Consider the following 25,157-nt stretch of genomic DNA (forward strand, 5'->3'; position numbering starts at 1 on the left):
GCAGCAGGGCAGGCGCTGCAGCTCAATCAGCAGCAGGGTGGGGAAGCAAGCAAAAGAGCTAAAGCAAGCTCTGACAAAGCCACAAGTTACGGCCCTATTCACCATGAGAAACATGTATTTTTTGGAATGTATGGTTTTGTAAGATTGACATGATAATGCGAAAATGGACGTGGAGGGTCATCTCCCTCTTTACCCGCACCCTCCCATACCCCCTTGGGCAGTTCAAATGCATACTGGCACTAAGCGGAGAAGCTAATGGCACTTTTTAGCAGGACTACTATGCGTTTAATCAAAAAACATGGTGCTTCTTGGCACAGTCGCGGTATTGTTTATTGAATAGCACTTTCAGGATTCTTGCGAAGGTGGTCTCTAAAAGGCAGGAAAATGCACTCCCTGCGCTTCCAGAGCTTGGACCTCACACATTGGCCCCCAGCGGTTGCATTTTCTAGGCCACCGGATTCTCATTAATTGCCCAACTGCTGTGCTTTTCAACACGCATCCTGGCAAAACAAGGCCACTCTCAAAAGAAATAAGCAAACCTTTATACAACGTGCTTCTTTAGGCACGATTCCTAAACTCCCAGCAAGCATCCCAAGAGAAATGGACAAGCTACACAACCAAGGGACACTTTACAACACAGCTGAACATGCGCCATGCTGGGAATGCGATGCCTTGGAGACTGACTGCCATGTACCCCCAACCACATTCTACGCAGTGAATATCACCCCGATGCGGGTGCCTGAGATTAGGGGCGATTGAAAACATGGCTGGCTTTCTCTCAGATTAATACAGATGGCTGTGTGAAGTGCTCGTGGATGAAGACCAGCACAGAATTGAAAATGGCGCTATTTTCTTCATTGGACAAAACTGTTCTTTGCATGCACTATAACCAGACAAACCACAAATCCAGCACACCCACATGATCGCTTACTCATAGCACCACAATTGAAACAGCTCTTTGGCAACTGACATTCTCGTTGCGTTATGAAGGCTTTGTAACCCCTACTCATGCTACCAGTAAAACACAAGTACTGGGCACGTATAGTCAAATATTGTCTCTCACCACTGCCGATAATGAGCTCTAGCAGGGAAACAATTAAAGATAGTACACTACAAGGGTCCACATTCCTCATCCTTCAAGGAGAAGTCATGACGGATTAAGAATAGAAAACTACTCCTCACAGAGAGGGCGGGGAATACACGGGTCACCTACAAGGAACAAGGCCTGGTAATATAAGGGCAGGAGAATTGGGAGAAACTATGACTGTAGCACTTCACGGGTCCTAGGTGAACCAGGCGACGGGTGTGTTTGAATGTGTGGGCCTAACTATAATGCATAGGAAAGACACAAGAACAGGATGTATGCAATGGGAGGGTTGGGAAACAGCATCAGTATTGCCCAGAAAAACAACATACATGGTATGAAGTTCTAGGTTTTCCAAAATGGGTTTCACTATACAAAAAAATCCACTAAGTTTAATAAGCACTGAGATATGGTTACTGGCAATAAAGTTGCTACATTTCAATTAGGTACACCCTTTAGTAGACGTCTGCATTTGTGCCTTCCTGTTTCTCATGCCTCCTCCCATTAACTGTCTCCAATAAGTAAATGGACTGCAAGAGTGACATCTTTCCCAGGGAGACAGAGGCATGCGTGAGACTGCTCAGCTGACTTGACAGTGGGAGTGCCCAGCAAGCAAGGTGGAGCAGCAGAGGCAACCCCGGCCACAGAGTAAGGAACTACTGAACTGGTGCACGCCGTCTTACACAAAGGACCTAGCAGTCTCTTGGTCACCCGCCTTATAGGCAGCCTGAAGCATACCGTTCAACTCACCCTCATTTGGAGGGTGTCACCTGATATAGGCTTGTGTTACCCTCCAAAACATCCTTGTTCTGTCTATTATCGCTGAGGATACAGCCCTCCATGGAAACCTTCATAATACTCAGAACTATTGTGAATTTCCATTGACTTTAATGTGTTCACCCTCCAAGAAACATTCACTTTCACACATCATGGTGTCTTCACACTCTGAGACATATATGGAGGTGCCTTGGAAGGCGGGGGTGAAGGCAAAGCACCAGGCTAAGGAAAAGGATGAGTCTTCTAACTTCCAACATTGATAAGACTTACTGGCAGACCTTAAAACAAAGCCCAACAATTGCAATGCCACCCTTGTAACAACCCAAAATGTGTGCCACACCTTTGCTACGTGAACCTCTCTACAAGCAAAGGAGCTGTGCATTGTTTCATAATCTTCAAATTTGTAAGGCCCTCTCTCTCTTATGGCACGCCTTCTTAGTGCTGTGGTATTTTCCAGACTGTCATTATCCAGTAGAAAAGCTTAACAGGCTTGGGGATAAACGACCCCATGCCCTAGATAGGGAGAGGTGACCCAGTGTCCCTGAATGATATCTTTGCTGCCTGCTTTCTCACAGCTGGAAAACCATCTGTGGAAGGGAGAAGTTGCCAGGTGCAGGTGCTTTGTCTTAACCGCAGGGAGCATCCAAAGTGAGGCGCAACACAGAGTGTCATTCTAGAAGAATAGAATTTCCAAAGGTGTACTCTTCAGAGTTTTTATAACAGTTATAACATAAAGAGTGCTCTAGTAAACAGACACACTTTCTACATACACATACACTCTGTGGTCAAAAAGTGGTGTTGGCGGTTATACCTGAGATGGCTGCAGGCTCAGTAAATGTGATGTTATCACTACCACCAATGCACTGGATATGATATGTTATTTATAACGAGGTGTCTAAGCGCGGACGCAGGGATTGAACCTGTGTTGGTCCGTGTTGTCTTGCTTCCAAGGCAAGCACGTTGCCCCTGAGCTAATATGGTGTGCATGTTTCTGTTGTGCACACCATCAGATGAAAGGTGAAATTACCCCACCAGATACAAATGGAACATGAAACTTCAAACATGCACATGAGAATACTGTGTCATGTTATCTCCATTTAAGAGCTTGCCGGCAATAGGGAGTTGGTCTAATATTACACAGCTGTCTATTGGAAGATCGGGATCAATCTCTACAAAAAGAAAGAGCATAGGCAAAGTATACTAATACGCAAGAAAATATGCCTTGCAGGAGTTGTAGTAGGGGAGCGTGTGTAAGAACATGGCAGATTTAGTGAGGACAACGTGGGACTGGTTTTGTGTCATCAGAAAATACCAATCGATTAATGGGTTCCACAAGGCCAACCTATGGTGTATGGCATGCAGGATTGATGATGTCACCACGATGGTTGCCAATGAAGTGAATACAATCTTCAATGTTTACAATCTTTATGGACATATTTTGATTTCGAAGGTCTCATTTCAAAGATATGTTCAGGCCAAAACAAGCGGTCCTAGTGCATTTACTCTGAAGTCAAAGTTATCTCAAAATATATACAGAATTTTCATATTATGAAACCTCATTCTTACTTTACATTGGATGCGCCACAGGAAATAAAACCTATAATGATTATGTTTGAGCCATGTATACCTTATCTGAACCTGTGAAGTATGATTCGAACTCCCCATTGGGCTACCTGACGCTACCTAGCAATACCAGGAGGTTGAGGGGTGAATCTGATATCAGTGCGCCTCTCCCCTCTGCCTGCTGATAACAGGCAAACGCGTGTGTGCGGCAGCAATGTTAGCTAACGGCCTCCACCTATTGAATTATGGGCAATAGAGCCCAACTATAACTTGGTTCCAGCAAATGGCACCAGACATGCATGCCAAAAAGCCCTTTAATGCGAAACAGCTTAGAATTAGAACTTAATACAAATGCTGGCAACATGTATACAGCTCAGAGATGAGTTCAGCGCATCAGTGTGTAACCTTCATGAGCTGTACAAGTCTCTCGGGCCTCAGTACTTCTCCCCTCGCCAACTCTCATACACTAAGAATATATATGTGAATCTCAGGGACCTTGGCTCATTCAGTCTGAACACTGCCCTTTTTCCCATTGCACTTAGGACACCCTTTACGGCCACCAGGTATTTGTTCATTTGTAGTAATACTGAACCTCCATAGATTGTAACCTGAAGGGATACCCCATCCCCTGGAGCAAACTTCTCACAGGAATTACTCTGTCCCCTTACCAGTACAGACACTGGCCAGGGAGATGTCGTAAAGCTAATCTCTATGCAGCTGCTCTGCGTGTGGTCTACCATGAGGATACCAGTAATGACCTCCATGAATTCCAGTGCATGTGGCTCCTACTGTCCAAACTACCAAATGTACCTGCCTTTCTAAGTCAGGATTTAATGTATAGTGGCTAAATATAACGTTGCGGTGCACGGTGTACACCGTGCTCATCTTCCACTCCTCTTTCCCTATCTATGAGTCCCACCTACAGGGTTCCCTGGCTGTCAATGGCTTTGTTTTAACACATGATGATCTAAATCCCATCCCCGAGTGCCTCGTCCATGCATACCCACACGAGTAAGCCCCTTTCAAGTAACCGGGTTAATTATTTTTTGTCTAACATAATGTCATTTTTCCTGTCATTCTGTGTTTGGATTCTCCCCTCCCGACTAGGGCAAAGTAGAGTCTAAGGACATCCTAAGTGGGACCCATATCAGTCAGGATCACCACTCACCTGAAACAGATCCGCACCTGTCTTTGCCCTCTTAGCTTCTCCTCACAGAAAACACCACCTTCCCTATCCAGTCAGAAGTCCTCTTATTCACTGACTGTAGTCACCCAGCTACTAAGTAACAACTGTTCTCAGAAATCCCATACTGCCATCTAGAGCCAAGTGCCCTTCAACACGGTTCAGGACCACCCAGCCAATCAGCAGTGAGCATGACAACACATCAGGAAATGTGGAGTAGCGAATGTAATCGCCTCAGACCTCGGCTGAATTGTCTATTTCCTGGGCAACAAAATAGAAATGATCACCCTTAGCCTGCAAAGTGACATGTAGGATTTATGATGATATACTAGGACTGAACTGCTGAAATGATTAACCTGGAGATAACATAACTATATAGTGTCCTTTAGTAGGTTCTTAATTGTGATCGACATCATTGTTGCTGAAATCTTTCTCACTGACTGTCTGATAAGTCTGTTACAGTGTGAGAATCATTACCACATGGCTCATTGTTTCAACCACACTCACAAATGTCTGTAAAAGGTAGGTTGTTCGCTAAGCATGTACGCAGTGGACTGCATCAGTTTGTCAAACACAAACGCCTTAACTGCAGAATGGAGCGTGGAGTGCATGACATTCCAGAGGGAGCAGGAACCATTTCTCCATCCTCCATGTTCCAACTATGTCCAGTGAGAGATGGCGTTTTTGGTTGTTTTTGCTTATCTTAGTTCCAGATTGCGACCTGGTGACTGACTTAGTTCCTTGCAGGTAGGAAAGCCTTTCTTTTAGGTGGGACATTTTCCCAGCTCAAATCATAGACCATTGCAAGTCTGAGAGTTTAGCTGATAGATTTGCTTTTGAAGAAGGGGGTTTTACCCCGAAACTCGTCAGCTTACTACAGACAGGCTGACTGTATGAAGATACAGACACCATTAAACTACATTATATTACAATATCTTGATATATCTTTGTATATTGTAGATTTTTTCTACATCATTAGGAATCTAGACTCTAAATTGTTGGCTGTATTGTTCAGCGCTATAAAGTGTGCAGGGGACGGCAGGGTCATTACCTTGTACCGTCTTTCCTTTCCAGTATTTCATGTGACATTGTGCCAGGGTCATAGTTCCTCCCCTGGACCTTACATATTTTAAATATTGTGTCAAATTTCAATCTATATGACCTTAATAGGTGTGCACTAACATCTCTACGCTTTGACATGTGTCCGGCATGACAGCAAAGGAAAAATCCCCACCCTGGACCCAGAGTCCATCCACTCCTTCAAAAAAGAGATTTAATCAGAGGGCACAAAACCACCTGCAAAGAGAATAAGATAAGATGAAGAGTGGCAATTACTTTGTTCCCAAATCCTTTCAACGCAGTGCCTATAGCTGAGTACATTTGGAATGGCTGCATGTGATGTAGCGTGCATAGGAAAGACGCACAGGCACCTGTGGGCAAGTGTCATGGCACAACTGGTGCTACACATGGCATACTTTGTATATGATCAAACACTCTGCACATCATAACGCCCATCAAATAGAAACTTTGAAGGCTCTCCTGGTCTAGTGGCATGGCACAGATGGTGCTTCATGTGATGTGCTGTGCCCAGCAGTGGACGCACTGAAGCCCCTGTTGGCTGGTGGCATTACATAGATGGTACTGCAAATCAGACAGCACTCAAAGAAGTAGACACTTTGAAGGCTCTCTTGGTCTAGTGGCATGGCACAGATGGTGCTGCATGTGATGTGCTGTGCCCAGCAGTGGACGCACTGAAGCCCCTGTTGGCTGGTGGCATTACACAGATGGTACTGCAAATCAGACAGCACTCAAAGAAGTAGACACTTTGAAGGCTCTCTTGGTCTAGTGGCATGGCACAGATGGTGCTGCATGTGATGTGCTGTGCCCAGCAGTGGACGCACTGAAGTCCCTGTTGGCTGGAGGCATTAGACACAGATGGTACTGCAAATCAGACAGCACTCAAAGAAGTAGACACTTTGAAGGCTCTCTTGGTCTAGTGGCATGGCACAGATGGTGCTGAATGTGATGTGTTGTGCCCAGCAGTGGAAGCACTGAAGCCCCTGTTGGCTGGTGGCATTACATAGATGGTACTGCAAATCAGACAGCACTCAAAGAAGTAGACACTTTGAAAGCTCTCTTGGTCTAGTGGCATGGCACAGATGGTGCTGCATGTGATGTGCTGTGCCCAGCAGTGGACGCACTGAAGCCCCTGTTGGCTGGTGGCATTACATAGATGGTACTGCAAATCAGACAGCACTCAAAGAAGTAGACACTTTGAAGGCTCTCTTGGTCTAGTGGCATGCCACAGATGGTGCTGCATGTGATGTGCTGTGCCCAGCAGTGGACGCACTGAAGCCCCTGTTGGGCTGGTGGCAATAGACACAGATGGTACTGCAAATCAGACAGCACTCAAAGAAGTAGACACTTTGAAAGCTCTTTTGGTCTAGTGGCATGGCACAGATGGTGCTGCATGTGATGTGCTGTGCCCAGCAGTGGACGCACTGAAGCCCCTGTTGGCTGGTGGCATTACATAGATGGTACTGCAAATCAGCCAGCACTCAAAGAAGTAGACACTTTGAAGGCTCTCTTGGTCTAGTGGCATGGCACAGATGGTGCTGCATGTGATGTGCTGTGCCCAGCAGTGGACGCACTGAAGCCCCTGTTGGCTGGTGGCATTACATAGATGGTACTGCAAATCAGACAGCACTCAAAGAAGTAGACACTTTGAAGACTCTCTTGGTCTAGTGGCATGGCACAGATGGTGCTGCATGTGATGTGCTGTGCCCAGCAGTGGACGCACTGAAGCCCCTGTTGGCTGGTGGCATTACATAGATGGTACTGCAAATCAGACAGCAGTAGACACTTTGAAGGCTCTCTTGGGCCAGTGGCATGGCACGGATGGTGCTGCATGTGATGTGCTGTGCCCAGCATTGGACGCTCTGAAGCCCCTGTTGGCTGGTGGCATTACATAGATGGTACTGCAAATCAGACAGCACTCAAAGAAGTAGACACTTTCAAGGCTCTCTTGGTCTAGTGGCATGCCACAGATGGTGCTGCATGTGATGTGCTGTGCCCAGCAGTGGACGCACTGAAGCCCCTGTTGGCTGGTGGCATTACATAGATGGTACTGCAAATCAGACAGCAGTAGACACTTTGAAGGCTCTCTTGGGCCAGTGGCATGGCACGGATGGTGCTTCATGTGATGTGCTGTGCCCAGCATTGGACGCTCTGAAGCCCCTTCAGGGCTAGCCACATCGCACAGACATTGCTGCATGCCAAGCAAAGGGCATAGGATTGGGCACTCTGAACACTCTATGAGACAAGTGACATGGAATAGATTGAGTTTAGCATTCATGGAGGTTATTATTCACCTACAAAGTCACCTTTTTCTTCTTGCCGCCACTATTGTCATCTAGGGCAGTTCAGTGCTATTTTGCTTGACTATTGCCACTTGTTAATTTCCCCACATGTGCAAAAATCGCCCAGGAATAAATGGGAGATTTGCTCTGCACGATCCCTCTTCCCACTTTCAAATGTGTGTCCCTGGATGTGTGCTCTGTCCCTACACCATATGATGAATATGCCCTACTGGGAAGTAGCAGGAGAGAGGAGTCCTGTGGAGTGGGAGGGATCTGTTCTCTGCGGTGTCATTAGTAGACCTTCTTCCACTTGGCTGCCTCCATCTCCACCTGGAGGAAGGGCCACATCCCGAAGCATGCCGATGTTGTGCCACATGCAGGACATAAGAATTGCACTACACACCTTGCCTGGTGCATACCTGAGTGTGCATCCTTTACGGCGCAGGCACAGCCAACCATTCTTCAACATTTCAAATGCACTTTCCGTCACATGGCGTGTCTTCATGTGAGCACTGGAGTCAGAAGCGGTGACCTGCAGGGAAGGGCTACAACACCTGAGGATGAATCGAGACAAATATCCACAGTCCTCAGTACTGATTTGCCACATGTCTATTGATGTAAATTGTGCACTCTGTTCTGACAGTTAAGAAGCAGCCGTGTTCTCCTTTTGCAGACGTTTCTCATCAAACACGACACACAGTTGTTCTTCGTTATCATTGCGGCATGGTTCGATCATGGGAATTTGGTACATATGTGTGTGACTGTGAACAACACGTTGGCATCACACATGACATCACGCATGGCCTGCAAGTTGATACAATGGAATCCTGAAACATGCATTCGCTTGCCTTGGGGGCTTGGGGGGGGTATGAAGACCACGTGTTTTCCATTGATCATACTGTTTAAAGACACAATTGATCAAAACCCTACGTGGACAGAAATAGTTATATCAAATTATAACCATGTGTTGTACCAAATTAATTAATGTTTATTTTTATACAAAATTCATTGATGACAATTGGCAATATCAAAACTTGAAAAACATCTTCATTTAAATACATATTTTTCGGTTTGTTGCCATGACTACATGCACACCAAGTTTATAAGGCGTACCCATTTGTAACCTAATTCACACAAAAAATCAATACAAACACTCTACACCAGGCCTTTGATTGAATTACGGCTTCACAGAAACAAAACCATTCGCATATTTCTGTACACCCTGTTACTCTCAAAGTGTGTCTTTTGCTAAACAACCCAATAGCCAGCTATTGGGTTGTTTAGCAAGAGACACTCTTTTAGAGTAATGAGGTTACACATGGGTTCTCCTGATCAACTTGATGTGTTTGTGGTCGTGGCAAAAAACTGAAAAATATGTATTTAGATTAAGATGTTTTTTAAGTTTTGATATTGCCAATTGACATCAAGGATTTTGTATAAAAGGAAGCATTAATTAATTTTGTACAGCAAATGCTTATAATTTAATATAATCAGTTCTGTCCATCACTTAAGGTCTGGATCAATTGTGTCTTCAAACATATCGATTACCTGGGTGATCAAGACTGTACCAGGTACCGGTAGAGAGTTTTTACCATTGATCATGCCTACAACATTAGGGAGGCCTACCAAACTATAAAGCTCTGACTTAATGACATTGATGGTGTTGCCATCTGTTGGGAAGCTTATGTAATTGCAAGGTGGTGGCATTCAGCACTTGTGTGCTTATGCCACTGACTTCTAGTTGAGAGATGCCAACAAAAAAGATCCATTGTTGGCTGGAATTATCAACTTGCACAGAAATATAGGACACACATCACCTTCAGGATTGGTGCGGTGGAGGAACAGATGTTGATCTTTGGCTCCAGGACTTGTGCAATTGCATTGATCAGCTCCACGATGGTGTGTGCGCTGAGGTGGTACATGTCTAGTGTCCACTCTGCAGTCATCACCAGTGGACATGGCATGGGCTGGTAGGTACATTGTCTGTGGATCTGCCTGTGCCCTAGGTTTCAGGGGGCAATAGATGATGTTTTCAAGTATTAGATATATACATGTAAGTGCCTATTCCATGACACCCTTTAGCCTCATGTGCCGCAGTGTACACCACTTTCACATGCTACCTTGCAATCTCTAGTCCAGCCCAATGTGTGTAGCTAGTTGGTCATGCAAAGTGTCTGTTCAACTGCTCCCCACAGGTCCCCATCCAATTTCACACACTCACCTCACATCTGGTGGTGTAGGCTTGCCTGGTTCAGCGCCACCTTCTGAAGCTTACTCTCTGGTGGAGGCAATGTGCGTGTGTGTATGTGCGCGCGTGCCTGCGCATATGCATGGCCACTAATGCCAGGTCTGCCCCTGCTACTGCCATTTTAGCCTAGTTCGAGGTTGAGTCGCAGGGCTTGGCAGTTGGTTTGTTTCTATCCCATTTCCACCAAGTCCATTTTGGCAGTGATTTCCAATGGTTTATCAAATTATTTCACTGGATAATTGCCACACCATTTTCAGCAGATATCAGTTGCTGATGGAAAACTGGAGGAACACCATCAGATAAGTACTCAATCGTCATAAGGGCAATGCAAATGGCGTACCAGCGTTTATACCACTAGTGTTTAGTATGCCGATGTTGGCCTCCTTGTGATTGATGGGAACATAGCTGAATCTATTCTGCCACTTTCTAATGTGTTTTTGGCACATGTATGCCATTAAGGCTTTTTACGGCACGCTCTAAAGGATCTTACACTCTAAACGATCTTCAATGACTGAAACACCTCTCAGTAAAGTTGTGGCACAAGTTTGGGCATAGCTCTTTCAAGACGTTTCTCCCCTTTATACTTCTTCTATCCAGAATAGGATTTCACCCCAGTCTGACACATGCACTCCTCAGCCCCAGTTAAAAGGAATGCCCCCATGTAATGCATCGTCCAATAAAATGCTGTGACGCACCGGGTGGGAAGCAGGTGAGCTCATAAGTGAGCTATGGGCATAGTTGGTGTGGCAAGAGCACCTGCAATGCCAGGGGTTGTACACCAGAGCTGCCGGGAGACCCAAGCCCGCTCAGCACATCTAATAGGCTTCAAGAAACTAGAAGTGACAGGCGCAATGGAGGGGCATTGCAGCAAGAATCCGTAGAAGACGGTCAGCCACAGGCAGAAAGCACGTCCCTCTAGGTAGCACCTAATACATTTAGGGTGCAGCAATGAAATGCGAGACCATTACTTGCAACCTACTCGTGCATGAGCTCTTCAAGAGACCTCATCTCTTATTCCCAACCCGCCACAAGGCTACTGAAGCTTGTCTGCTTTCACCTGGCTGGAGAGCTTGCTCCTCCTTACCGCCTCCCTGTGGACAGCATGTGTGAAAGAGGGCAATTGCTACTGTTGCACTCTTTTATTTGTATTGGTGATTTATATTGTGCTTAAAGCCAGACTACTCCAGGGATAGAGCCCCGTGCTGCAGTGCTGCATGGCAATGTCTTCTTTCGAAGGCAGAGCGTTGGCCCTGATCTATCCTCCTGACCCAATTGACCCCTTCCATTCGATCCTTTCAGAGCTGCCTTCTTTTATTGGCCTACTCATTATGCCCCTGATTACCCTATACTGTGTAAGACATCTTCCTGGCTCCCTGAGCCACACGTTGCACATTCTCAATTAGCAAAGAAAGAGGATAATAATGTCTTGTCATTGAACTGTGCTCCTTCACATATGCTTTAGACCTTTGCGCTCGACATATCTCCTCAGACACATGAATCCCCTTAAGAAACTGTTGCTCAGGAAAATTCCATTATCCCGGAGGTTGTTTTACAGGCCTTTGATCAATTGTGTGCTTTATTTTGTTGTGCCGTTAATGCGTGTTTCCTCCAATGGTATCGAGGAACATGTAACGTGATGTTATTTCAATTGTAAGTTTGGACACTGAAGTATTCTTGTAAAAAAAAAACGAAGGGCCTAATTCATGGAACATTTTCCTATGGGATTTCGCCATTATAAAACAATTCCATGAATCAGGCGCTAAATGTACTCCTGCTCGGACCTAAGAATTCTGCCCTACTGCACAGATGTCAGTCTTATTTAAGATAGCATACCTCAAACTGCACACATACAAAATATCTCTTGGCTCATACTGCATCAAACAGACCTTCATTGGCCTTAATGCATCGTACAATTCTAATGAAATACTAAAGCACTCATTATTATTAATAGTATTATTATCATTATTATTTAATTCTTGTATAGCGCCACACACCCAAAGGGCTCAGGGCGCACACAAAACAAAAGGACCGAGCAAGACAATACAAAGGCCGGACAGGAATAAACAGCAGTTAAGGGGGATTTAGCCACTATCCAATCCCTATAATAAATAAGTGCTCTCTTGAACGAAGCCAGGGAGGGAATAGTCCATAGACAGGAGGCAAGGGCATTGCATGCCTTTGGGGCTCATACATCAAAGCTACCTCCCCCAAACTTCTGAAGTTTAAAGCCCGGCTGTGCGATCTTTCTCTCGTTGCTCAACCGAAGAAACCTCAATGATGAGGCCACGGTGAGTCGATTAACCAGGCATCGAGGTGCCTTGCCAGATTGACCTTTGTAAGTCAAAGTAAGGTTTTTGTGAGAAATCCTATGTTTCACTGGCAGCCAAAGCAAGGAAAGTCTGGAAGCAGTAACATGGTCCTGTTTTCCAAGACTACAAACAGCTCTCACTGCCCCATTCTGGATCATTTGAAGTTGGTGCACATTAACCAACGTGGTACCTGCCATCAGACTGTTGCACTAATCCAGTCTGGAGTTAATAAGAGCTGAAGCCAGCAAGGGTCGGTTTTCTTCTGATAGGGATGGCCTAATCTCTCTCCACAGCCTGGTAAGGTATGCACATGATAACCATAAATGAGAGATATGATTCTTCATCGAGAGTCGAGGTCACTCCCAAGGTTTTAACACAGTGGGACACTGCAATAGTACGGCCTGCAATCAGGAAATGACTATACCATGGGTCCAGATTTTTTAAATGGACACCTGAACCCACAATTAGTGGTTCTGTTTTGTTGTTATTCAGGGCTAAAAAGTTGGTAGCCATCCATGATTGATTTGAAGAATATATTCGGTTTAAGGCCTCTGCGTCTTCATTATAGTTACATGATAACTAAGGATCAGAGTGTCTGCATAGTTTGTATACCTGACACTCAGACTATCCAGGTTATCGAAGAGGGGCCTGGTGTAGATGTTAAAAAGGGTTGTCGAAAGGCAAGAGCACTGTGGAACCCCAAAGGTCCGTGAGATAGGGTGGGCTTAAAAGTTTGACACTGTGACCCTGGCAGAGCGGGGACCTAAAAAGGATTCTATCCAGACAACAGCATCTCTCGTGCAACCTGCAATGTCACCCAACCTTCTAACAAGGATTAAGTGATCCACCAGGATGATGCTGCTGAAAGGTCGAGCAGCGTGAGGAGTGCAGTATGCCCATTATTAATGATGCCTGCAATGTTGGATTTAAGTCCAGGAGAGCCGTCTCAGTGCCATGCTTAGCGCGAAAGCTAGATTGGCGAGCACCAAGCAGATTGTTTATCTCGATAAACTCCTTAAACTGGAGGCAGGCTATCTGATCAAGAATCTTCAGGAGAAAGGGTACATTGGTTATAGGCTGATAGTTACTGGCTACTGCAGGCTCAACAGGCTCCTTCTTCAGGAGGGGGGCAATCCACGCCTTCTTAAGGCAGACTGGCACATAGAACTCCCTAAATGATGCATTAGCGATTTTTGTAATCCACTGAATCAATAGGTCCAGGGAGTCCTTAATGACATTTGCTGGACACATTTGGCCTGTACAAGAATTTGATTTTAGCCCTTTCACAATTTTGAGGGCTTTGTTTTCAGTGATCTATCTGAAGGAGAATTTGGGCTGGTCGCTGATGGCATTGAGGCATGTGATATCACCGAAGGCCATGGGGTATTGTAGCCACTGTGGAGATTTGTCAAGATCTAATAGCTTGTTGGTGCTTAGTTACTTTCCTGGACAGTTCATCCTGAATGTTTTGGCACTAAAGGTCTAAACATTTTTTCCTTCTAACTCCTTCAAGATAAGAAAAAGTTCCTTTTGAACTACACCTCATGTTGTATATTCTGGTATTAAAGTCAACCTGTTTGGCCAAGATAGTAGCTTGTTTGTAGCCCGTCATAGCCTTCTTGTAGGAAGTTAACGTAACGGGGCAAGGATCTTTGGGCCACATGCGTTTGCACATCCTTTGAAGCTTCCTGAAGCTGATGATGTCATCGGAGAACCATATATTCGTCTTTGTCCCAGTTTTAATTAGCTTTATTTGCACTGGAGCGAGCAAGGGCGTCACAGTAACTTTGGTAAAGTTCCTTCTCTTTTTTATCATCCTTGGATGGATATTGACAGCTGTAATTTTGCAGAGACCAGAAGATAAAAAAATATCAGGCAGTGGTCTGACCAAGGACAGGGTGCAGATGAGACTGAAGAAATATTTGTATTGTATATTAAAACCCAAGCGAGAATGTTCCCTTCTCTATGTGTGGGTATCTTGGCATGTTGCGTATATCCAACTGCTTCTAGGGCCAGAGTCAATGATGCTGCTTCAACATCCACATCATTGGAAGCCCATAGGTTAAAGTCTACTCATGCATCATTGCAATATACAAAAGGAGTATCTGCTAAAAAGTGGTATATTGCTCTGAGGTCCAATGCATCCCTCTGTACAGATAAACCACATCATAACCTGAGTTACACTGTAGAATAATGGAGAGGCGTATCACACCTACTTGATGACAATGCATTAATATATAATAGGATTCAGATGCCTATTACCATATTACAATTTATAAATGGTAGTCTTAGTTAAGTTATCTCTCTCCTTTCTAACTCTTCTGAGAAGTTGTGATTTTACCTTCTCATTCAGTACCACACAAGTAATAATCTGCGCAATCACCTGCTATCAGGATCCATCACATGTATTCCATGCTGACAACACTCTCTCAAATCTCCCAACTTCATAATCTTTGCCCACCACAATTGTCTTTATCCCAGCCTCACCCCCTGGATCTCTCTGCTACTTTGAAACAGACCAGCCCCACATGCTGCTGAGGACTAATTCAAAGTTTCTAGTTACCAGTGCTACAGTATCCTCGCTCTTTACAAGCTCTCCAGACATATTCTACTTTGTGTTCCGGAGCTACTTCAAATAACAGACACATCACTATCACTGGTCACCCACCACTGCCCTGCCCTTGACACCGCCCTCTATGAGAAACCCTCATTCAGAGACATCATAACGTGTCCAGATTTTCATAAGAATGATGACAGTCAAATCTTCTTTTCCTTCCCCTTGCTTACAGACACACCCGCAGCTCATGTCACTGATTGTCTGTGATATATGATAGTTTGATATTTTTCTACAATCGCAAGCTCCTGTCATTTATTTTCAGCATATCCCAAGATCAGATGCTCAGAGGCTCATTTTCTTGACTGTGTATCTTTGACAATGTCTTTTTCGCTAACAGCACTTCTTTCCTTTTTCTTGCAGAAGCAGGCGCATTCGATAATCTACCTTCCCCGACCTCCTCAGAAGAAACAAACCAAGCATGAACAAGACTGCACATGTAGTTCTCTCTCCTGTCAACTGAGAAGTCTTTTTACACAGAGAATTGAAAATAATGCTTATTCTTTACATTATTCAGATTATAAATTCCACTGAGAAACTTGCCTCTCCCATTTTTGATGTAATGTCATACTGTAATATTTTGCTTTAAAAAAAAAAAGTTACTTCAGGAAGTGAAAAAATAAAGAAAACAGCAGCTGCAGAATCACTCTTTTTGCCTAAATCACTACATAACAGAACTTGAAAACTCTGAATGTTCAAGAAACCAATGGTTTAATGGAGTGAATTCAGAACTATGGGCTGTGGCCTCAACAGGATTGTGGGGGAGTTATATGGAGCACAACACTAAGGATGTTTTTCATAAAACAAACCTCTACAATAAATTCTCTAACACTGCACTTGTCTACCATTCCGTCTTCCGCTCCAGCCCAATCATAAGTCCTCACTCCTTAACATTCATGGAAGTCAAGCTACTTAGAAATGCAGACTTGCAAATTTAGCGTGAAGGTTTGCTTTTCCTTTAATCTGGTGCTAGGCCGGGAATGACGAGCGTCCCCCATGTCTATATAGTCTTCCATTAACTGAAGATAATGGCTATGCCTATTTAACATGCTGGACAATGTCATATCCTTTCCGAAAAACACATTCAGGGCCATCAGTCTTTGGATGGGGGAGTATAATCTCACAAGGACCATGGCAAGAGAGTCCAGAGCAGCTTTCAATTTGTTGTGGTTGGAATTAACAGAGAACATTACCTGCTTCATGGCTCAGCTATGCCAGACCTTCTGAATCCTTGTTGTGAAATGTAGAGGATTCCACTCTTCTCCACAAAGAAGCAATTCTAAGCCTGGCAGCAGAGGTTAGTAATAACACAATCCTCCAATGTCCACTGGACACATCCTCAAGCACTTGGCTTCAAAGTCCAAAGATCAAAATCCCAGAGTCTATAGCCAGCAGGAAAGATCAGTATATCGTCAAAGTACAAAACAAAGTCCCCCCAGTAAGTTTTTGTATCTCCAATTCCCTCTGAAATTTTTCCAGGATGTAATTTAGTAGGAACCAGGTACAATTTGTATATCAGCAGAAATATATTTGCTAAATGTAGACAGTGAATGGTGTAACATCCTACGTAAGCAAAAGTGACTCTATGGCCACCCACAGATTAGTGAGACAGTTCTACATGAATGTCATTGTGTCTCCTTCCACATCCTTAATAACCCACCCTATATAATGGGGTGCTCAGGCTTCTCAGTCCATTTTGTGACATGAACAGCTTTTGGAAAGCTGCAAATTCCCGAAACATCACCTTCCTGACCTAACATTGCACCCCTATGTTGATTTTGGAGACATCCTACTCTTTTTTATTACATCCCAGCTCAGTGAACTTTTGAAACAGATTTAATGCTGTCTGCCGCAAACATGTCTCCTGTGGATTTGTAAGCTATATTCCCTGCAACTTTAATTTTTTTTCCCAGGCTAGGAGTAGTGCATTCGTTTTTTTTATAAATAAAAGCAAATTTTTAGATATAGCTTCAACTCACATTTACCCCTTACCCTTTAGCTAAGGCCGGGTTAGTATGAGACTTACAGATAATGGACTCTCCTGCATAGCAGACCAATTCCCATCACCAATTTTGATTTAGGCAACTACCTTCATCCCTGGGTACCTTAGGGATATAGGCGGTTATGCCTTTTGGGTCAGTTTGGCCTGGCCAAATCATCCCTGCAAGAGATTTTAGTTTCTTTGGTCTCTATTGATACTCACTTTTACTTCACTTGAGACTCTTGTGACCACAGCCCTTCTGGCCTGTCTGCAGTTGAGTTCCACTCAGCAGGTACACCCACCATCCAGCCCAGGACTCATGGAGACACTGTGCTGCTTGGAACTATGTCACGGCTGCCAGCTACCCAGATATCGTCTTTGCTCACAGTCCCAGTTCAAGGCCACAGCAAGATTTGGCCTGATGCATTATGCTCGGACAGCACAGCTACCAAACAACAGCCCGACTTTCACACCCGATAATCTCTTTCGGAATTCAGACACCAACAGCCCCAGGTTTTGCTCGAAGTCAGAGATTGTTAAATCTCAGCTCAGTTTTTTAAAGTCTCAGCCTGTCAGCCAGCCAAGCCACAGACTTGTCATAACCCACAGCAGGCCACAAGCCATGCAGCAAACCCCAGGCACAAAGACCCCTCCTTTCAGCTGACAGCCTATTATAAATCCTCTTCCAGAGTCTAGCCCTTTCATCATCCATCTTGTGTAATTTCCAGCTCAGCGCTAAACAACCTTTGAGCAGCATTCAGCAGCATAATGTAACACAGTTTCTTCCTTCCTTTTTTACACCCAGAGCAATGAACATTACACAAACTCTGATCTTTAATGTCCCACACTGCAGCTTCACAGAATTGTGCCTGCAAATGCAGTTTTCACTCTTCACTGGCAAGACACAGCTAGTGTATGTATTCATGCACCTACCATACCATGTTAAAATGTTAAGTCCTGCAGCCCAGAACTCTAACTCCTACATTAGCTGTTTGGCTCAAAATCACCCACATTTCAATGTCTATTGCCACAATCACCCCTATTGTTAGTAATCCATGTTAGTATTTTGTGTTAATAACCCATATATTACACTACAGAGAAGATAGCATGTGCTGCATGTCGAAATTATTGGCACACAACTTCCCTACAGATTACTTTCAAACTTGTAGTAAAATACATCTGTATGGAGTATGTCTTTAGGGACTGAAGTTATCTGCAGGAGCAGGAACTGGAACCGTGAAAACCAAAGTAAAAAGGTTTCTTTGTCGTACCTCTGGCACATATGTGAAGCGTTACAGCCATGGGCAAAATTTTAGGGGGGGCAAGAATGTTTGTCCCCCCCAACTTTTGTGGCACACCATGTTGTCACACTCATTTGGCAGGCGCCGCTTTCATTTAGATGTCATGTCACCCCCAACATTTTCAGCAAGGCTACTCCACTGGTTACAGCTAGGATACTGGTCATGGTAACTCCACAGCACCAATAAAGATAAATTGAGTATTCTCTGTGCTACATACACCGAATGTGGTATAATGACAGGACATCAGGTTAGACACAATGAGAAGTACAAGTGCAAAAGCACCACTAGCCACAAAAGTAGTGGATGTCAGTGAAAAAGACACACACTATCAAGAATAATTGGATGGGCTAAATGCCCAAAAAGTAAAAAACACAGAAAGAAAGTCTGCATCCATCTGGAAAGGATGTTGACTGCAGTGGTTAGGGTGAGATGCATTGCAGTGAGGTGTACTCCCCGGATGACCTGTATTGAAAAGCTGGCCCTCCCCATGTTTAGAGTTGTATAGCTCAATGAACAGGAAGTGTTCATGAGGGCGGGCATGATGCTGCAAACTCCCAGCAGTGCCTGGCGATGCTCTTGCCAGCACATATTAATCCCTCAACATAGCCTTTCAGTGTGCCATTATCTGCTGTCACATAGCCAGAGCAAATCATTAGACTCTATGGTAATCAATTGATCACTGTCAGAAAGGTGAATGGTTGAGTCAGCCCTGTGGAGATTGAAACCTGTCATTGCAGGTTGTCCACAGCACTCTGAAGCAGGAGCTTAACTCATTGAACTAGCCAAACCCTTAATTCCCCTCATTACATTCCTCCAAGGAGTTTTTGTTACCTGGACTGTAACATGCAGGCTGAAATTAGGTAATTCACATAAGGGGTCTCAATAAGCATTTAACAGTATTATCTCTGGTAATACCACCAAACAGAACTACCATTACCACATGTGGTAACGGGAAGGGTCTGCATGAATCAGAGTCATGTAGACCCTTCAGTTAATCCCTATTTTGAAGTCCAATTGGACTCCAAGGGGAAAAAACATATGACTGCATATGGGATGACTTCACACAGTAATATTGCATGCGGTAGCGCTTTTGTTTGGAGGAACTCTCCTCTATAATACTGGATACATTTAAACCATTCACATCCATACTGTTTGCCGTCTTTGAACATGATAATGAGAAAAAGGAGGAAGGCGTGTAATCCACAATTTGACTGCAAATCTAAAGTTTCTTCTTATTTAAAAAAAATAACAATTACTTATTTTCATTTGCTCCCCCATTTTCTAATTGAATGAACTGCAAATCCTTAGGGCATACTTAACTTTGAACCTGCTCCTGCTTCTCCGCCAGTGAAGGGGTGTCAGTATCCCTTTGTAAGTCACTGATGTGGACCCAGCTCTTGCTGCCCTCTACCTTCACAGCAGTGGGATTTGTGAAACTCCGGTGGTGGGGCCCATGGAAACGCTGATCATTCCAGTGCTGCACAAAGGTGTGGATGAAAACCTGGTCACCAGGGAACAGTTGTTGCTTGAGAAGACACAACCTTTGAAGATATAATTCTAACGCTTTTGGTTAAGGCACTAAGGTACTCCCTAAACTCCTCACTCAGGACCTCTGCTGATTTATGTGCATCTGATGCTGTTCATACAGGTGGGAGCAGTGTGTGTAACCTATGCCAGTCACAATCTCATGATGGCTAAAATGGTGATCTTACCCTGGCTGTTTCTGCAAATAGAACAGAACAATTGCTAGGCAATAGTGCCAATTTCTATGCAAATCACAACATATTTTTGATAATCGAGACTTCAGAATACCATTTAGCCTTTCCACTATTCCATTGGCCTGAGGGTGGTACACTAAACTTGTGCTTAATCCTCAAGTGTGAATTAATCTCTGTGAATAGGGCATTAAAGCAGTTAGTGAGCAGGTGCAAGTGAGCTGGGTCACCTGACCCGAGACCCACCCTCCTGTCAATCACCTTAAACTGTTGGCGCCTTTCTGTTTTCCAACCCTTTTTCCCTACTTAAGCAGCCCTCCAGCCTCTTTGCTTTGCAGTTGGTGAGCAGGTGCAAGTGGATCTAGGTCACCTGGCCTAAGCCCCACCCGCTGTCTTAGCCCACCCTCTTCCTGTCTGCTCTTAACTCTTAGATCAAGGGCGTCTCTCGCCTGGGCATCTGAAGTGAAGGGCAGGCAAAGAAAAGTGCAATGCCTGTTTGGACCTGGTCAGAACGGGAGGGTCCAGGGCCCAACCTCCTGCAAAGACAACAGGTAAGTATGCGCTGACATGTGATTTCTCCCTCCATTCCCACAGGCCATCCCCGCAATCACCAGGCAATGTCAACATCAACATCGGCCCTCCTCTAAGGCATTTAGTCTGCCACTCAGCACCCTCACCAACCAAAACACGGAAGACCACCCAAACCCCACACTGCCTTCATCAGAGACTTCACTGTCCTGGTCATCACCATGTCCCTCATGCACGCAAACAACATCTTCCTAGTAGACTTCAACCTCCCAGGCAACAAGGCCACCAAACCAATGATGGAAGCTCTCCTCAGCCTTTTCAACACCCTCAGCCTCACACAGCACACGAAAGACCCAACACACAAGAAAGGTAACATGCTCGAACTAATCATCACTGCACTTTCTTCCCTCAACTACAGCGCTCCTCTCCCGCTTGACTGGTCTGACTACCTAGCCATGTCTTTCACCATCCTGCACACCAACCTAGTCAAGCACTGCCCGCAGAAACCCAGCAGAAAAACCTGTAAGTCCTTCAAGAACTTCCCAGTGGAAGCCCTTACAGAAAACCTAGCCAACCTACACCTTACACGGGCTTGAACGCCCCAACCAAACTGTGACTCTCTATGGGAAGCAATCAATGCTACCCTCTCGGCCTCCATCGACCAACTGTGCACCTGCAAACCGAAACCGTCAGCACCCTGGTACACGAAGAACTCAACCTCAGCAAAATAGTCCTCAGGAAACAAGAGAAAATTGTACCTGCAAACAGAAACCGTCAGCACCCTGGAACACGCAAGAACTCAACCTCAGCAAAATAGTCCTCAGGAAACAAGAGAAAATGTACCCGACCTCGCCCTCTTCAAGGAAGTCTGAGCAACCCGCTGACAACTAATCAACTCAACTTAGGCCTCCTGCTATCAGAGTAACACAGAAGGAGCTGACAACAAAAGGAGAGCCCTCTTCAAAGTGGTCAAGCCCTGCATGAACCCGCTACCCAACCCTGACATTCGACACTCCATCGAAAATTCCACCACTATCAACACCTTCTTTATCGACAAAATCGGAAAGATTTGCCAGCACATAGATGCCAGCTCTGTGTCCAGAGACCCACCTCACGTCCCTCCTTACAAAATATCCACGCCCTATACAACATTCAATACACTCTCAACAGAGGACCTGGTAGAAACCCTTGCCACCCTCAAAGTCACATCGTAAACAGATGACATCCTCCCAGCATCCATCCCAAGAACCTCCCTGCAGAAGCTCTCCTTCCCTACCTCGATATCATCAACTGTTCCCTAACTCAAGGCACCTTTACATCGATCTTAAAAAACAGGACAAGTCCACCCTCTATTAGAGAAACCCACTCTGGATCTGGCAATCTAAGTAACTATCGCCCATCACCCATCTTCCCTTCCTAGGTAAGATCACCAAGAAAGCGGTAGCCTCAGAACTGCAGGGACACATCAACAATCTCATCCAAACCTACCAGCCCGGATTTAGATCCAAACACAACATGCAGACAGCAACCATACAAGTGGTCGACAAGCCCTCAACATTCTTGACAATGGCCACCCGTGCATACTGGTTCTACTCAACCTCTTGGCCGCTTTTGACACAGTAGACCATCAGGCGCTTACGGACACCCTACATCGGCGCATAAGGATCATCAACTTTGTCCTACACTGCCTCAAGTCCTACCTCACCAACCGCAAGCAGTTTGTTCAGATGGACTCCTGTAAATCACCAATGCTACCTGTAAGGAAGGCATGGTATCAAACAGTAACACAGACAGAAGTGATTCTGTTCAAGAGTGTTTATTGAACTTCAATGGGGTTTGAAAAACACCTATCTAATCCTAAATCTAAAGATGGGAGCACGCTACAAGTATCAAATAATAATAACACAGTCCTAGTCGAGTCTGTCATAATAAAAGGGCCTATACTAATAAATCTATTGCCAATCCTTACTTCTAAATACAAATAGTGTGGGAAACAAAAGAGTTCAAGAAATGATATGTCAGGATGTTCAAGCCATTGGCTTCCCTTCCCCACGTTTTCAGCATGGGGCAAGACAGCACACTTGAGCTTAGCACACTCTCTGGCTTCTCTAGCACCAGGATGCAGTTCGAGAGTCAGTATAAAAACCTCCTGTGCCAAAGTCTCTTTGTCATTCAAAGTCTCTTAGTACAGAGGGCCTGATGTGACAAACAAACATTCAAAAGTTCCCTTCTCCTCAGGATTTTAATGTACAACCTCTTGGGTGATTCTAGGCTCACCCTGGGCCCCCCTTCACCGGGCTCAGACCCACTTTAACACAAAGCTTTCACTGGATCTCCCTTTGTTGGGCTCGAACCAAATACATGTACTTTTTTCAAACTTTCTCTACTTTATCAAAATCGAAGACTTTCGATTGTGTGCAGGATTTGCTTGACCCGTCGCAGGACCACTTCGATTCACATTTATTAATTCTCTTTCATTTGATCTCCCTCTGGTGGGCTCAGACCAGATTTATCTACTTTTGTCGCTTCTCAGCTGGATACCTTACAGAGACCTTGGATTGAGCACCCATGCGGTGCCGGACCACTGTTTCAAAGGTATTGTAGCTTGCTTTAAAGTTCAATCACTCATCAATAGTTCAACTACACTTGTGCCTCTTATCACACGCGTTTTAACAATGTTCGTTCCAGCGCTCGCCATTCAATGTTGCTGCTTACAACCTTGGCTTTAACACAGAACGGTCTTGTTTCAGTCTCCCCAACTCACTGGCTGTGTTCATTCCGCTGCACCTGGTTTCTTGGAGCCAAAGACGGTACCACGGAGGTTGGCGATTCTCCCTGTCCTTGGTTACAGATGCGGGAGGTCCACTGGTATCTATGACACAAAATGAAGGCTTTTTCAGTCTGCTTTCCTGGTCTTACACTCTCTATCTTCGAGGTCTCTGGAAAGTAACGGTTCCTTGTCGAAAAGTTCAAGGGAATTTCTCTCCTTGCGATCCCCTTCGGTTTTGCCGACTTTCCTCTCATACTCAGCTCCCGTTTAGAAACTGCTGTTTCCTCGTGTTCTTTCCCTCACTCAGAGTGTGCTCTTGTGCTCTGTCTTTTATCCGTGTGGGAAAGCGTATTGGAAGTCACGTGTGAGTGATTGTCGATAATTGCCTAACCTCGCTTGACCATAGTATTGGGACATGTCAGGTACACGACTCTGGTGTTAGTCTGTTTTCCCTTAGAGGGGCCTTTGTGAGGAACTCATGGTGGCAACAGTAAAGACAGACACAAGTGATCACAGCTCAAGGGTGTTTATTAAACTGTAAATGCAGGGTGGAAAAACACCTAAACTAAACTGAAGTCTAGGATGGGGACACGCATCAACCATGAAATTAAAATAAGGCAGTCCTAGTGAAGTTGTGTCGAAATACAAGGCCTATACTAAGAAAAATCTATTGCCAATCCTTACTCTTAATACAAAAGAAGTGTGGGACACGGTTTCAATAAAGAAGGAAGTGTTCCCAAATAATAAATCAGAATGTGATTGTCAGGGATCTCCCTTCCCCACATTTTGAGCATGGGACAAGGTGGATTTCCTGAGCACAGCACACAGTTGAGCTTTCTCAGCACAAGCCAACAGTTCCGTATCAGCTATGTGGCTCTTCGATTCTTAGGTCTCTTTCAATTAAAAGTCTCTTGCTTTTGAGGTCTGATACTCTCAACAAACAAACACAAAGTTTTACTCCACAAATAATTTGGGTGATGGCTTCACCCCTGGGTTCCCCTCTTCTGGGCATAGACCTCTCACAAGTTGTTTTCGACAAAACAACCAAACAGTTCCTTTCTTAATTAACTTTTAGGTGATGACTTTTTACCCCTTGATCTCCCTCGGCCGGGTTGGGACCCCCGAATAACAAGCGGGACAGTTCATTTCTCCTTGTCTTCCAATATTTCTTGTATTTACAAATCTCAATGTCTTGTTAAACAATTCTTCAGGCTTCACCCCTTGGTCGGCTTCCCTCTACCGGGTTAACTCTCGCCAACCTTTACCAAACAGTTCACTACAGGACTTTAGACTTCGTCCCTTTTCGTTAGCATCCCTCCTGCGGGTTCATTCTTGCCAACCTTTACGAAATGCAGTTCATGCACTCATTTCATCAAGCAGGATTAATTTCCCTTAACTCTTCAATCAACCGTTGGCCAAAGACTTTCGACGGTAGAGAGGATTTTACAAGACCCCTGTATGATCATTTTGACCTCCTCAAGGCCTTCCGGTTTACGGTATTTTTCTATCACCGGGTAATTGCCCCACGTGGTGCCATACTCCTCTGTTGTTGGTTTCCCCCTCACAGTTCAACAATAGTTTCTTTTGTCTTTCAAAGTTCCGATTAGCCGCTGGATACTTTAGTTGAACACAGTTTGGTTTCTTATCGATACTCTAAGCGACCCACCGGCTGTGATGAACTGCTTTGCTTTCTTCTCCTTCGTGTCAAGGTTGATACCACAAAGA

At 44.8% G+C, this 25,157-nt stretch overlaps 1 protein-coding gene and 1 long non-coding RNA gene across 4 annotated transcripts in view; one reads left to right on the forward strand and one right to left on the reverse strand.

Annotated features, from left to right (window-relative positions):
- The window catches only part of GAL (galanin and GMAP prepropeptide), a 266,855-nt gene extending 251,075 nt beyond the window's left edge, over positions 1-15,780 (forward strand). For both annotated transcript variants that reach the window (XM_069624118.1, XM_069624117.1), the window contains one exon: positions 15,501-15,780. In XM_069624118.1, the coding sequence (XP_069480219.1) occupies positions 15,501-15,562 (62 nt within the window). In that variant the 3' untranslated portion in view covers positions 15,563-15,780. The remainder of the gene's footprint in view (positions 1-15,500) is intronic.
- The window catches only part of LOC138503972 (uncharacterized), a 174,104-nt gene that overhangs the window by 55,660 nt on the left and 93,287 nt on the right, over positions 1-25,157 (reverse strand). The gene's annotated exons all lie outside the window — the stretch shown is intronic.

The sequence above is a fragment of the Ambystoma mexicanum genome, chromosome 11 (genome assembly GCF_040938575.1).
Source record: "Ambystoma mexicanum isolate Mex_15411 chromosome 11, UKY_AmexF1_1, whole genome shotgun sequence".
Classification (NCBI taxonomy): domain Eukaryota; kingdom Metazoa; phylum Chordata; class Amphibia; order Caudata; family Ambystomatidae; genus Ambystoma; species Ambystoma mexicanum.